Below are 16,345 nucleotides of genomic sequence, written 5' to 3'. Positions count from 1 at the left end.
GCTTGTTACACACTGTTAAAGTAACGTGCGGGATAGAGAATAAGGCCCCTGATCGTTTCTCTGCACTGACCTGCGTATGCTTCGGTGACTGCGGCGGCGTCGCCGGGTATGTGCAGACTAGACACTCACTGCTGCCGGCGGGCCGGGAATTGTGAAAATGACATGTGACTCTGCTTTAACTTTCTATGTAATGTACGCTTTGACCAGGAACCCGTTTAAATAAAACAACATTTGAAAATCTAACAGCTTTACATTTATTCTAGTATACAATCCGCTCAATAGAGAGACGCGAGAAACGGGCCCTCCGCCCGCTACGCTACATAATATCACAAGCTACTTTCAACAATAGAAAAATAGTAACATTTACAAAGAGCGACCCTACACTACCATTTTTAATGTATTCAAAATAGACTATAATACCTATGCATGAACGTGTCGCGGTGAGGTTGCGCCTCACAGAGACGTCCGCAACATGTTCGTACGTTCACTATAATATATATATTAAATAGCTGACGCGAATCGTTTTGGCCTAAAGTTAGTTACGAATCACAAGTCGCTTCACAATTATTGTTTGTGGTGACTGGGGGGTGACCTGTAGAAGGCAGGTAATATGACGTAGTTCAGACCGGTCATAACAATTTGCGTCAGCTGTACATCTTACACGATTTGGAATGCGTTAGAATATTCAATTAGAGATTCACATTTTTGTTCGGTGGTGCGCGTGTGTGTGTGCGAGTGTGTACGTGTGTAGGTGCGTGCAAGTGTTCAGTCGTCCTCGGCGCTGTCGCGGTCCAAGTGGTCGAGCGTGTCGGGCGCGGCGTCGTCCTCCGGCGAGCCGAGCGACTCGTCCGAGCGCGGCGAGGGCGACGGCGCCGTCGAGCTCGTCGAGCACGCGTCCGTCGTGTCCGCCTCCTCCTGCACAGCGCACACCGGCACACGCTACAGCACCTCCCACACACATGTCACCGCCCGGTCTTCGACCTGCACTCACTCACCTGCGGGTAGTGGAGCGGCGCGCCGCGGTGGCTCTCGGGCAGCAGGTGGTACGAGCAGGAGGGGCGCGGCGCGACCGCGGCGGGCGGCACTGCGGGCGGCGCGCACCGCTGCAGCAGCAGCACACACGGCGGCAGCTCCAACGGCAGATCGATGGTGCCGCACGACGACGACAGACGCGCGCCCTGCACCTGCACGCGCAGGGGCGACACGGCCGACGCGCCCGTCGCCGCCGCGGCCGTCCCTGGCGCCGCCGCCGTCGCTGACGCGCCCGCAGATCCTGACATGCCCGCGCCGCCTGCGCGTGGCATCGTCCCTACACACGAATGGAACCACATGAATCCACCACGAAACCACTCAATCACGATGTTATTACTTATTTATCAACTCTTCTCGGGGCAATACTTATACCTTCGGTCTCCACAATGAATGCACACCCTTGCACTAGGGGAATTTTGCCGCGGCTTTAGGCACATAGCTTAATGTGTATATCTCTCGGTTGTATATTTACATTGCGGCCTATAAAGGCTCACGAACATTTCATTTCCTTCTCCTCTCCACCCACCCTAAAAGAAGGCTCCTGTCCTCCCACCCTTTCCACCTGAACTTTGCATGTAGTGTCCCACTCGGTGTGCGTGTGTGTAGCGTGTACCGTGCGGCAGTCTCGGCAGGCGCGGCAGGCGCGCGGCGCGCTCGTTGAACTCGAGCGTCTGCGAGGCGCGCGCGTGTCTGCGACACTCGGCCGCCGCCACCCAGCGCCAGCCCGCGCCGCCCGCCTCCGGCACGGCCTCCTCCAGCCGCAGCGCGCGCTGCACGTACAGCGGCCGCCAGCGCGCCGCCCCGGCCGCCGCCACGCCGCCGCCGACGCCGACACCGACGCCGACACCGACGCCGACTCCCACACCGACGCCGCCCGCGCTCGCCCCTCCCGCATATACGCCTACATTCGCATATCTATGCGAATCGACAAATTCATAACGTACTTTATTATTTTATGTTAAATTTATGCAGGTTCACGAGCATTAATATGTTTTCAGTGGTACATACCCTGGCTCGGCGAGCATGTGCAAACGCACATGGCGTTGCAGCGCAGGGTGGGGGCGCGGATGATGCGGCGCGGGCGCAGATGGCGGGCGGGGCGGCGGCGGAGGCGACGCCGGGGCGCGCCATCACGCCGCCCGTTCCACTATCGCTACACCCGCGTACGAGCGGCCGACGGACATCGCCGCCGGGAGCAGCGTCCACGAGTCGGTGGCCGGGTCAAACACCTGCCGACGATACGGTGTTATGAGACGTGCGCGAGAGCGGCACCTGTCTCGGTCGGGCCGCATCTCACCTCGACGGTGTTGAGGTTGGCGGCGCCGTCGTCGCCTCCGACCACGTAGAGCTTGCCGGCGTGGTGCGCGACGGCGGCGTTGCGGCGTGCGGTGTGCATGGGCGGCGCGGGCGCCCAGCCGCGCTCGGGCCGGTAGCGCTCCACGGAGCGGCGCACGGCCGGCCCGTCGTGGCCGCCCACCGCGTACAGCGCGCCGTCCGCCACGCCCACTCCGCAACCGGAGCGCCGCGCCGACATCTCCGCCACCGGCTCCCACGCGTCCGCCACCGGGTCGTACCGCTCCACCGTGTGCAGGCACTGTCGTGACGCGCCGTCGTATCCGCCGACCGCGTACAGCTTACCGCCGAGCACCGCCACGCCCACCGAGGAGCGCCGCGTCGACATGCACGCGATCGGCCGCCATACGCCTTCGCGCGTGTCCATTGCCTCCGCAGAGCTGAGTCCTGTGGCACCGTCGAACCTGCGCGAACAAACAGCGCACTGCAAACACGCTGCACGACTGCGTCAGCACCGCCATTCCGCACACTTACCCTCCTACCGCATACACGACGCTGCCGATGACGGCGACGCCCAGTGTGGAGCGGCGCGCACACAGCGCCGGACCAGTCGCCCACGTGTCAGTCGCGATGTCGTACACGTCTACGGTGCGGACGCGCAAGGTGCCTGCCGGGCGAAAAACTCGTTATTGGCTAGTGTAGGACGCGGAGGGCGGCGCGCAGTGGCTCTCTTTACCATTGAACCCGCCGACGGCATACACCTTCCCGTGTACGACAGCTAGCCCGGCGCGACACCGCCGCGTGAGCAGCTCCGCGCACGGCCGCCAGCGTCCGCACTCCATGTGGTATGCTTCCACATCACGAATCGCTTTCGGCGCCTGGCCGCCGACCACCAGCAGCATCTGTCGGCATCGTCAGTGTTTAAGAAGACTGTCGGACTGCGGGGATGGCGGCGGCGCGGCAGCGTCTGACCTTGGGCGAGGCGGGCGGGTGACGCGGGCGCGCGCGGGGGCACGAGGCGGCGGCGAGGGCGCGGCGCTCGGGCCGCATGAGGTGGAAGGACAGCGCCTCGATGACCAGGTCCTTGACGCGCAGGCCGGCGCTGGCGAGCGGCTCGGCGGCCGCGCGCGCCACCAGCGCGTCCTGCGCCAGCAGCGGCAGCCGCACGTGCTCCAGCAGCGCGCCCAGGTGCTGCTGCCGCGTCTGCGCACACAACACGTCTCAGCGCGCGCCCCGCTGCACACGCTGGGCGCGGGTGCAGCGGAGCGACGCCTCACCTCCGGCTCGTGCCGCATCCACCTGATGACGGCGTCCAGAATGACTTCCTCGTTCGGCACCTGCACAGGCGTTCACCGTGAGTGAAGAGTGTGGTGTTAGTGTGTGGTGTGTGCCGTGCGGCGCGTACCGTGATGCGGTCGCTGTCGAGCAGGTGCGCGAGCGTGTCGGGCGCGAGCGCGAGGAACTCCTCGGTGTCGAGCACGTGCAGGAAGTGCGCGTCGATGTACCGCGCGGCGGCGGCGGCGAGGTGTGCGCAGGCGTGGAGCTCGGCGAAGGCGCGGATGCCGAGCGCGTTGTCGGCGCAGAGCGCGCGCGCGAGGAAGGCGCAGCAGGCGTCGCGCACGCCGCCGACCTGCACGAGCGAGGCGCCCGACAGCAGCGCCTGCACGTTGTCCTCGGTGATGACGAGCGACTCCGGCGTGTACATGTACTCGATGATCGCCTCCAGAGCCGCCGGCTCCACGTTCTGAAACAAACGAATAAACTCCTTGCAAACATTCATCACTACTAGTCGTCAATTCATTAGAATTCGAATTCATCTTAAATTGATTTCAAAAAAAGGAGAAGGGTGTAACGTTACCAATTATACTAATATATATACTCTGTCAACGTTACTATTGTCTTTCTAAATAGTCAGTGGTTATAATGTGAATGATTAACGCCCTCGCAATTAGAACTACCAATGAGCATCATCATTGCAATGAATTGTCATTGCACTGACGTACGTCCGAATGGCGCCTGCATAAATAGGCGTGGAACACGACCCGCAGCCTTTTTGAGCCATTATCTTTGGCCGTGGCACTACATATTCACACACGTCGTTGTTCCCGCTAGGGTGAGTGTGCCAATTTACTAACCGCTAACTATGTATTCTGGGCATCAGGGCTTGTGAGCTGTCACGAGTCGCTGGCGCGGAATGTAAGCCTAGCTTGCATTCCGACCTGGTGGATTCTGGTTCCAGGTTCTCCACGGTGTTTCTTCTTTACGGCGTGCCTTTTTCTTCCACGTGCTACCACGTGCGCTCCCGCTGCGCGCATACACGGTGCACTTCTACGGTGCGGATCACGGTGCCGTAGCAGACGGACGGGAGAGCTGCCTCCCGACCACGTCCAGCTGCGCACCACCATCGTCGGGTGTGCTGACCCCGACCGACTGCCGGCGAGCTGTCGCCGGAGCCGACCACGTGCACACCACTAACGTCGCGGGAGCTGACCCCGACCACGTGCACACCCTGCTCACCTACGTGGCCTTCCAACTGCCCGGCGAGCTGCCGCCGGAGCCAGCCACGTGCAACATCTACGTGCCGTTCGCCTGGATCGGAGTTCCCCAGGCCAGTGACTCTTGTTGCATAACACCAGCAACCAGTACCGAGTGTAACGCGGAGGTGTAAAAATAAAGCTCGTACCACGTAATTACCCTGAGTTTTCAATTGTCTCCCTTCTATCTGCGGGCAGGTCCTCAACCGCCGCAAGGGTCTCAATTCGATGTGTAATTTGTTTATTGTTATCTCGGAACTTAATCGATGTGCATTTTTTAACTTCAAAGGATAGGTATAACTTGAAGACTGGTCCCAGATAAATAATTAAAAAATCGGTTCAGTCGTTTTTTAAACCGAAATAACTGGAATAAGTATGTCGTCCAAGTAAACGAAATTGTGAATTTTTGTTTTTCGGTCACTGTTCAGTGGTGTGTTTGAGTTGAGATTCGTTGGGTCTATTACTTATTTTGATTTATACTTTATATTACTTATTTTTAGTGTTTTTTGAAGGCGGTTTAATAGTATAGTATGTAACTTCGGTCAGTGTCACCTGTATAGTGATGAGCGGTCGCGTGCGCTCGTCGAACTGCGTGAACATGGCGTGGAAGTACGGCGACGCGGCCGCCAGCACGGCGCGGTGCGCGGGCACGGAACAGTCGGCGCGCTCATCGTCCTGCGCCGCGCCCTCCGCCGCGCCGAGCGCCGAGCCGTGCCCCGCGCCGTGCCCCGCGCCCTGCAGCCGCACGTCGCACAGCGCGCCCGCCGCGCGCAGCCGCGCGAGCGCCTCGAGCAGCTTGCCGGCGTGGTGCGCGGCCGAGGGGGCGCCCTCGCCGCCCGCCGGCCGCTGCGACGACTCGTCCAGCGACGACTGCGACGCGCAACGCACCAACACACTGCAACAAAACTTTATTTTAATATTCACTTTGTTCTTACCGAAAAAAAATCTTACTTACATTCCGAGGCGGTGACTGCAACTAGCGAAATTACCATATTAATTTGTTCATTTATTTTAAAAACTATTGAAATAAAGATCTAAGTATTTGATTTTGTAATACCTTATAATGTTCATTATATTGTTCAAAGTCGTATAGTCCTATAGTCACACGTTCTTTAAGTATACATGTTACACAGTAAGAATTAAATATGTTTTATAACTATTTTCATGAACATAAACTTATATTATACTGGCAAGTATCATAATATAATGTAAAACATGTTATTGAAATAGTCTTTATATTGGCATATCTTAAATTTAAATTGTAAATCTTAAGATTATGTATTGGTAAATGGAAGGATTTTATTAAAAACTAGGTGTAGTTCACAGCTTCACCCCTGTTAACAAGCCTTCTTCACTATAATGTTCAAGTAAATTATTTCATTTAATTCTAAATTGATTATTTCAGATTATAATTCCTAAAACATTGTAGAGGTTTATAACCACCTGTACGACGCCAGTTTCATCTACAAAATCTGATTAAAAATGCCATTACATCCTATGGGAGCAAATATCCGATGTTTACGGAAGAGATGGTGGTAAAAGTTCAAAATGAAAGATTATCTCAGAATATTTTGGACTTTTACCATATAGAGTTAGTAAACTGAAAGTTTGTGATTCTGCAACAGTTGGGTGAGTGACTTGTGGGGAGTGGGACCCTGGGCTGGTGAATGGTGATTGGTGACGCACCTGTACCGGCCGCGCTCGCTGTCGCCGTCACCGTCACCCTCCGCCGCGCTGTTCTCCACTCCCAGCCTGAGACCAACACCATGCACATTACCAATATTAGACCAATAACTGATAAACATTAACACAATACTGAGAGTGACAATTGTTTCTTATTAATACTTGTTGTTCACTTAGTGGTTGATACTTAGACACTCTTACCTTTCTGAATGATGAATTAATTTTTTTTACAGTGTTGATTTTTTATATCTTCATAGCATTCATGACAGTTCTCAGGTCTTTAAGTTATTACATAAACATAAACAAAACACTATTACCAGAGGACCATAAAACCCATCATTATATTATGCCCGAGTTTATGAACACTTGTTGTGACCAGCTTATATTCAGAAAATGGTTCACTTAGGGTATCCATATTCCAATGCATTCAACAGTTTTGTGTTTATTCTATTAAATATCCAAATATCAGTAAATTTTGTAAAATAATCACCTGATACAGAATTAAAACTGACGTGTTGCAACTGAAAATTATTTTAAATCTAAGTATATGATATGTTAACAATACATTTTCAATAAAGTGGTTAATTAAGTAGAATTACAATATTCAGTGATTGGAGCCTTTGCAAGAAGTTGCCAGTGTCCCTTTACTAGGTACATCTAAAGTCAGACTCTGTACTCCTACCATTAGATCCAAAGTCCAATTGGACCAATTAAAATATGGTTATATGACATACAGATGACTTATTCTGATTAGTTTCTTCTTAACATTAACACATACAGTGTACACTCTCCATGACATAGAAATCAGTTCACTTTGGACAGCCTACATTTACACCCATACATTGATAAGACTATTATATATTAACAGTGCAACAATCACTCTTTATCACAAGGACACATCAGTAAATATTTAATATGAGTATTTGGGTTATCAACATACAAAAGGCTCACACTAGAATGGAGATATTTGGTCTACTTTTGTCAATATATTATTTAAATATAAAACTTTAAAATCTTTCTGTTGATATAGTGTATGTCTGAAGGATGTGAAAGTAAACAAATAAACGTCCAGTTTTGGCTGAAGCGTTATGCCATAGCTCTGCTCACTTACAGCGCTCGTTCCCGATCACTGTCGCCTTGGCCCTCCATCTCGGCCGAGCGCGCCGGCTGCTTGTGACTCAGTGACCAGTCCTCCACTCGTTACACCTCAACTCACAACATTCACCGCCAATACTTAGTCTATAATAAAATTGTATATATTCTTTTCACAAAATTCACTAATACCATCTTATCTTACAAAAACCTATACGTTAACTAAAGATACAAAATGACAATATCCAGCGAAACGATGACAGTAAATCTTTATCAGATCACTATAGAAATAATATAAAGTGCATAATATTTAGTAAATTGTGAAATATAAATATGCATTTACAAAATATGTCAAACTGACGATGTCTGATGTCAACAATGGATGTCAATCGTGACCACAGATTACATATGGCCAGGCCGATCCAAGAAGATTTTGTGCCGATTCCATTTAACTTATAATCATTTTATAATACTAACATTTAATTAGAGTTTACTATCTCACTCGACAGTAAAAGTTACGTTTTCAGAGCAATGACAAGTCAATTATTAGAATTGACTTGTCATTGGTGTGAAAATAATTTGATTGTTACTGCTATTTACTATTTACACCCATAACTCTAGTGAGTGAATCTCAGAACAATGACAAGCATAGAAGTAACACTATGACATTTGAGTGTACTCTGTCTTTGACAGCAAGAAATTTAATTGTGTTGCGATCCCTTCTGACATCTTATCGATATCGATAGATGATTATCTATCGGCTTTGGTAAATTCACAGACCTGCTAAAATAAACACTTTTCGGTCAGTCAAATACAAACCGTTGCAAAATGCTATTTTAGATAAAGGTTAAAAAAAGATATGAAAACCCTAATTTGGTATTCAAGTACTAAATGAGGTCTGAGTATATAAAAGCACTCGTTAAGAAGCTGTTAAATTACAATAAACTATAGAACTACCGGCTTTCTTCGAGCTAAATTTTATCCAATTTTCATTTGCTATTTACAGCAGTTTCCATGCCTTTCGAAACGTCATTCACACAAAAATGGTTTAGCATTTAGATTATTAAATTAAGTAAATGTTAGAAATTTCGGAAGGAATGGAAACCGCTGTAAGTAACAAACAAGAAATCGCCCAGAATTTCGTCTAGGAGAAAGCCAGTACGCCTTCTGTTCTTTTCTGACTTTCTTAGCGATTAAAAGATACCCAAGAGGTGTGATTTGATAGAAGCTACTAAAATGGGACAGTAAAATTAAAACACAGCGGTATCATTCATGTCACATAATATGTTTGATAACTTTTTTCAATGTTAATAAAACTTTGTCGAAATGCTTAGAGCAAACACGGTGCTGTTTTTTTCAATGCCAATTGGGACGAGCTATAGCAACGATCCATTTTTGCCTCATAGCATCATCTGTGGGGATTCTGCAATAAAACACATTGTATGGAACACACTATGAAAATCAACTCAACTATGTTGTTTGAAGTGCAAGCGCATTTTTGCAACTAAATTTGGGTTCGCTAGCCACATTCGAGCACACTCCAGAATATAGCCAGATGTCGCCGTCGACGGATACGTCGTGGAGGACATCATCATGAAAATCAGATAGTTTCCTCAACCCCCAGCCTTTGCGCACGGTTTCCAAGTGGCTTTTACCACTACACCACCGTATATTGAAAGTAAAAGGCAATTTATGCAAAAAAACTACAATATACTAACATCTATGTTATCGACAGAATATGCAGCACAACACTATTGAACACGACTACGTAAATTGGTAAAAATGAAAAATACTTAATAATTACTGTATCGAATGGCCAACAGCAGATTATAATATGACTACAGCATAATAAAGATTAATTAATAATACTTTTTGCACTGATGTACAGGGTTTAAGCAAATATATTAGGTTTTTTGTTTATTCACCGATGGAAGTTGATGATTTCAGTTTCATTTTCATTACGAGAAGAATGAGAATTACACCCCACAATAACGCAGGCCATTGCTTTGTTGTAGGGCTATATTATACTTAAACAGCACTGTGTATTTATTAAAATTAACAACAAAAATATTACAAAACATGTAGCCGCTTTTGAAAAGCACGCGCTGAAGTATAACGAAACTAAATAGTGTGGGCGCGTTTGTGACATTGTGTTAAGGTTGGCAAGTTGGAACATTTGACATTTTATTTGCTTTTTAATTCGGCATCGTAAAGATGACCAAAGGTAACCATTTGATAATTTTAAAGTGAACGCAAGCCGACCTTAGCAACATAATATTTGTCTCGTTCTTTTCAACGGTTTTGGCCTATTTGAAAAAAAAGGATAAGTATATGAGGGTAATTTAGATTCCTTCTATGCTTGTCTTGTTCTGAGGAGTGAATCAGGGCTTCAAAACATTTTACAATTTCTTTTGCTATATTTAGGTATTAATATTAGAGTTTTGTAAAGTTGTGTAAAACATACAAAAATGTAGAAATTAACGATTTTGAATGCGTTATAACTCAATTACTTAGAATTTGACCTTATGACATTGGATATGTTTTAGCTGCATTATACCCAGATAACGTGCCTGGTCGACCATTTGCAACCTCTTCACGTAAATTTGCTCTAGACCAAGGTATTTCAGTTTTTCCTTTGTAAAAACGAACCATCTAAAACAAAAAATATACGACGAATTAACTAATACGCCCTTTTATTTAAGTCGGCTCAAAACAAAATCCCTTGAGTACAAAAAATTATGCTGTTAAGTATAACATTTTAATAATTCATATTATTAAAACATATTCACAAAAAAGGTTGGTAATATATGGTTCAGGGGCAAGTGCGCCATACGACTAGTAACTGTGGCGCACTTGCCCTACTCGACAATTTTGAGGTAATTTTTTTCGCATTGCTAAAAATCGTTTATTTTAGTATATATAAATAAAATTCAGGCAGGAAGTTAAAATAAAAGGTTTAAACTATGTATTCACCTTACTGGTTTACAGAAATATGTTAAATATCTTGAAATATTTGATGTTATCTTTCACGGGGTCATCTCTGTTTACAGGTCTAAATGACACTTAAAATAAAATGGCGAATAAATCGTATTAAAATGAACAGAGCCATTTATGTTTTTTAGTGGAACTGTATTTCAGTTAATAGCATAGATATAAGATTGCGGTAATTGTGTAACATCAATAGTTTTCGATTTTTTTAGGGCAGGTGCACTTACCCCGTCGGCGCACTTACCCCACCTGACCTTATCTAATTCTAAATAAATCGGATTTCGGGATGGAAGCTTGACCACATGAAAGACACAGTATTATAGTGTATTATGATGTCATCCTACCAATATGGCACATTGACTACTTAAGTAGTAGATGAAGAAATTACTAATTAATTTCTCAACACTGACGGAAGAAGCCGCTATAGCAGCTTGAAATATCTCATAAGCTCTCGAAATAACAAAATCCTATAACGAAGGAATTTTGAGGTGACGCGACGTGTTAAATATTTTGTGAATTACGTACTAAATTTGTCTCTTACGATTTATTGTCGACTCTTATATACTAATGTTAATATCAGCCATGTATTCATTGTATTGTTTTTATTTTTATTTAGCGATAATTTTTTAGCCCGTGGTCCGTTATTAGTGATTATTTATGCGTTGGAACACACACAACACACTGTGGAACCAGGCAAAACATCTTATCGAAAAAGCAATCGCAGACTCTAAGCTGCCAACTGAATCACATAAACGACAACACTGGATGTCAGATAGTACTCTTGCTTTAATTGAAGACCGACGGCAGAAAAAGGCGAAGGGAGTAGACATTAGAAAACTTAACAAGTTGTCTGCCCAAATTCAGACTAACTGCAGGCGAGATCGCAATTCATACCTTCGTAAAATATGTGAAGAGGTCGAAAAACATGCAGGAAAATACGAATCCAGAGATCTTTATCGTAAAATTCGTCTTATCACAAAAACTGTACCCACTAAGACCTGGGCTATTAAGAATGAGAATGACGAATTGATGACAGAGTTGGATCAAATTTCGGAAACATGGAAGGGATACTGTCAGTCGCTGTTTCAGGATCCGCAATCAAGTTGTTTTCCAAAGACAGATCCGAGTAATGAAGATTTGGAGCCAGATATTCTTCTGTCTGAAGTAAGAGCCGCTATAAAGCATCTAAAAACAAGAAAAGCCACGGGCAGAGATAGAATCCCGATCGAAACTATAAAGGCTATGGGCAAACGTGGTGACCACGTATTTCATGCCATTTGCAATAAAGTTTGGAGCACAGGCATATGGCCCACAGAGTGGACGCACACGGTTTTTACTCCCCTACATAAAAAAGGTTCCACGAAGATATGTAGCAACTACCGCCTCATTGCTCTAATATCACACGCTAGCAAAATTTTGTTACATATTCTGAATGAACGACTGAAAGCATATTTGTCCAAAGAAATTGCACCAGAACAAGCCGGATTTGTGAAGGGAAGGGCACTCGAGAACAGATTCTTATTGTTCGCCAAATTATTGAGAAGGCTCGGGAATTCAACAAGCCAACATATATCTGCTTTGTGGATTTCTCAAAAGCATTTGATTCAGTGAAATGGCCGATTTTATGGAAAACACTACTGGACATGGGCACACCGAAACATCTCGTGCACCTTCTAAGGCGCCTGTACGAAGAAGGAACTGCATCAGTACGGACAGATAACATCTTATGCAAGAATTTTCATCCCAGTGCTGGTGTCCGTCAAGGGTGTATAATATCGCCGCTCTTATTCAACATATACACTGAAATTATAATGCGTATTGTCCTGGAGAATTGGACAGATGGGGTTACAGTTGGCGGCTACAAAGTCGCGAATTTGCGCTACGCAGACGATACCACGCTTTTGCGACAAGTGCGCACCATATGGAAGAGCTGCTTTCTAAAATGGAGCAAGTGAGCCTTGAGTTCGGATTACGCATAAACCGCAGCAAGACCAAAATAATGATCATAAACCGAAAAACTAATAATTCGCCAGAAGTTACTGAGATTGCGAACTGCAAAGTAGAACAATCGTACATATATCTTGGCGCTTTGATCACAAACAATGGTGGATGCGTGGACGAAATTAAAAGGCGTATGGGAATTACTCGGACCGCAATGGACAAAATGAAGAGAATATGGCGAAACAGAAACATCACTAAAGCCACAAAGATCAGGCTCGTACGAACTCTAATTTTACCCATATTCCTTTACGCTGCAGAAACGTGGACTCTGAGAGAGACTGAAAAGAAGAAGATAGATGCTTTAGAAATGTGGTGCTGGAGAAGAATGCTTGGGGTGTCGTGGACTGAATTTCGAACAAATACCTCGATACTTCAAGAACTCGGCATCAAGCAGCGTCTATCCGCCTTAGTACAATCTCGCGTACTCGCTTTCTTCGGACACATTTCTAGGAGAGGTGACCAGTCTGTGGAACGTGTTGTCGTCCAGGGCAAGGTTGAAGGCACTCGACCGCGAGGAAGGACTCCTATGCGCTGGACCGATCAAGTTAAATCTGCCGTGGACCGTCCCGTACATGAATGCACCAGAATTTCCTCTAACAGAGAGATATGGCGTAAGATCATGAGGCGTATTGCATCTGCTCCAGAAAACTCTACATGACGACCACGACCACTCTGTCAAGAGTGTTACGACTAAGAAGAAGAAGAAGAATGCGTTGGAAATTGTATAAATTCAGAATAGTCCCATTTTAATTTCATTGGTAAAGGAAATTGAGCTTCGAAGATGTAGAAGGAAACTCCTCAGAATCTGCAAAAATGAATGCTCACCTTCCGATAGGCAACGGCTCAGCTTTTCCCCTTGGCGTTGTCAAGTCCATCGGCGGCGAATGCTGCTTACCATCAGGCGGGTCGCTTTCTCTTTTACCTACTAAGGCAATAAAAAAATATTGGATTTCAATGATTCTCTTTGTGTTGCGTTCAATTAATCGTAGCTTGTTTAAGTAATCTGCGAGATGAACGAACAAAAAGGCAACAAATAAAATCAGACTCCAAAACCACTACAATCAAAAAGTAATTCATATCCAATTTGTGTTTATTTATATGAACATTGATTATACTTTTGGAATCGGTGCCTAACATTGTTTTTGTATATTTGTTTGTTACTCAGCTTTGCTGGCAATTTCAATTAGGCACCGACTCCAAAAAAATATTTACTTATTGTATATATAAACATCAAAACACGAATTGGAAAAAAGATTAAATTGTTGTGTTTTAATTATTTCTAATGAAAAAAAAATTATACAATAAGTTCAATTATTTTTGGATTGTAGTGATTTTATACTGTCCCAATGCTGGGTACGGGCCTGGTCTACTGAAAGTGGTTAGATCTTAGTCAACCACGCGGGCCCTATGCGGGTTGGCAGACTTCCCATTACTCCAAAATTCTCTATAAGAGAATTCATAGATATGTAGATTTTTCATGCACTTTTCCCTCGCCGTTTAAGCGAGCGAGAATTGATAAATGTATTACACAAGAAACTTCTAAAAATCAAAGGCGTGTGCCTTGGGTTTCGAACCTGCGGACACTGGTTTCGGGAGTCAGTTCCATTCCAAATTACGCTATCGCGTTTGTCCTATTCTATACTGTACCTATTTAATCTGTGTTTAGTATAACTCCGCCTGTTTTTTGACCGCTAGCCGTTAACTGTTATATTACTTATTAAATTAATTAATTAATAACCAAAGGCTAGTCAGAAAAGAATTTTGAAAATTCACGTATCCGTGGGGGTTAAATAACTTTAGGCCCGAAATTAGTAAGCAGTATTTTCTTACGTATTAATAAAAATATCATGTACTTATAGTGTTTGGCACGATCGCTGCGCGGTCGGTGTCTCGCATGATCAGTACGTCTAACTCGCAGTGGCAAAGGGTCCATATAATTCGGTTCCTGTCGGCTCCTCTTTCGTAATTTATGTAAAAACTAATATAATACGTTCGGCAAATTTCCGACGGTTTTTCGGTGTCTTGCGAGGAGTCTCGAAAATATTTTTTTCTCTCATAAAATATTTAGGCGATACCAAATTTTTATACATGAAACTGGTTATTATTAATGCTACTTTATGTGATAATTTAATCATCTTCCAATTCTCTCTGTGTAAGCTTAAAAAAAGATGATAATATCTGTATAGAAATTTAAAACCCGTAGAAAAGATCGGACCTTCGCGGGGTAAGTTCGGACTTCGTTCTAATAACGCTTCTAATGATAGAATGATAAGGTCCACAAAATCACATAGAAGTCTCAAAAATGTTAAGAGCGAAATCCACCTTTTTTGTTTCAATGCACACAGCGCGGCGCGGCGCACCCGTTCTTGGTCGTGGCATCAACTGTGGTATCGATATACCACAGTTGATGGCAAAAAGAAACAGCGGAGACGCCTATGTAGCTTAAACTAAAAAATAACCATAGTTTCGTGGTATTTTTTCGTTGTACGATCTTACCCCGTGTCCGATTTTACCCGAACGCACCTTACCTAATTTAGTATTGGAACAATTTGCGAACCTACAGGTATGTTCTGTAGGGTTTCCTTTCAGAAAACATCACCCTTCGCCACTGCTAACTTGATAATATGAAGATTCCCACAATATCACTTGAAATAACATATGGAGTGATTGTTAGTTGTGTAATGTACTCACACAATGCCAGCGCGGGAACGGCGAACGGGACTAATAATATTTGATATTAGAAGTTAAGGATTCAACAGTTACGCCTATATGTAAGTATTATAATTTATGAATGAAATTAATAACGCACACTTTATCGGTTTTAGAAAATATAATGAGGAAACTAGCATACCTTTGGAAGAATTTTAAAGGCATACGTTTAATTGCCATCTAATCAAACCAGCGCATACGATTACGATTAAGCATTGCCGGTCCTGTTAGTTTGTTTACCAGTCAATTGGACGGGATAATAGCTGATCAAGCTGATATTTTATCAAATACATTCCAGTAGGCAGCGCCTATGTCGCAGGACAACCTGACCAACAAACTGGTTGTTGTTTTATTATGTAGGCACATTTTGAATTTAATTGTTTCTTGTCAAAGTATATTTAAATATAACATACCTATATCAGTAAAACTGTACTATATTTGGTCAGTGAATAAAGGCTTTTAATATTATTATTAGTAGGCGGCGCACACTACTTACTCATCAGTAGGTGTTTGCATATCAGTACTTAGCGCGTCTTAGAATCAGGCCGTGCGCGAGGCAACCAAACTATTGAGTAAGTACTTACAGTGAGCGTCCAGGGCTCAGGACTCTGCAGGTTATTAGATGCAGCGGCGCAATGGAACGGCACACGTCTTCCTGAGTATTCAATAGTTTCAAGAAAAACATCCACAATTATTGTAGTTTAAGTTACAGTGGCAACATTTCCGGCAAAATCTGTGATATCATTGGAAAGAAGGGGTCCAAGGTAGAAATTAAAGGTGCGAAATGTCAATAAAAAAAAGAGTGGCTTTTGAATATACCGCATAGATGTCCTTTTCGGGCTATCGTTTGTCTTGGCGAATGTTAAAAACAATCGTAATATAGTTATCTAACTATGTATCATCTAAGTGTTGACTGCGTGATTAGAACCAGAGCCAATGCGAGTGCAGCCATGACTAGGAAGTAGGTAGGCACTACTTATAGTATTATCACTTCTGTGGCGTAGAAAAGGGTC

General features: G+C 45.0%; 2 protein-coding genes across 2 annotated transcripts; both read right to left on the bottom strand.

Annotated features, from left to right (window-relative positions):
- Window positions 1–230: 230 nt before the first annotated feature.
- Window positions 231–1,785, bottom strand: LOC115444183. The gene is made up of 2 exons (XM_037437241.1): window positions 996–1,785; window positions 231–939 (listed from the first exon to the last, which is right to left on the bottom strand). The coding sequence occupies exons 1-2, from the start codon at window positions 1,329–1,331 to the stop codon at window positions 766–768; spliced, it is 510 nt and encodes a 169-aa protein (XP_037293138.1). The 5' UTR covers window positions 1,332–1,785; the 3' UTR covers window positions 231–765.
- Window positions 1,786–1,830: 45 nt separating this feature from the next.
- On the bottom strand, window positions 1,831–8,223 carry LOC115444185 (kelch-like protein 3). The gene is made up of 11 exons (XM_037437240.1): window positions 7,654–8,223; window positions 6,546–6,611; window positions 5,412–5,754; window positions 3,731–4,069; window positions 3,603–3,662; window positions 3,298–3,528; window positions 3,062–3,227; window positions 2,860–2,992; window positions 2,330–2,789; window positions 2,041–2,261; window positions 1,831–1,947 (listed from the first exon to the last, which is right to left on the bottom strand). The coding sequence occupies exons 1-10, from the start codon at window positions 7,689–7,691 to the stop codon at window positions 2,163–2,165; spliced, it is 1,935 nt and encodes a 644-aa protein (XP_037293137.1). The 5' UTR covers window positions 7,692–8,223; the 3' UTR covers window positions 1,831–1,947; window positions 2,041–2,162.
- Window positions 8,224–16,345: the final 8,122 nt, after the last annotated feature.

The sequence above is a fragment of the Manduca sexta genome, chromosome 10, assembly GCF_014839805.1.
Source record: "Manduca sexta isolate Smith_Timp_Sample1 chromosome 10, JHU_Msex_v1.0, whole genome shotgun sequence".
NCBI classification, from domain to species: domain Eukaryota; kingdom Metazoa; phylum Arthropoda; class Insecta; order Lepidoptera; family Sphingidae; genus Manduca; species Manduca sexta.
The sequence above is the reverse complement of the archived record's forward strand: the minus strand, read 5'-3'. Positions and strand labels throughout refer to the sequence as shown.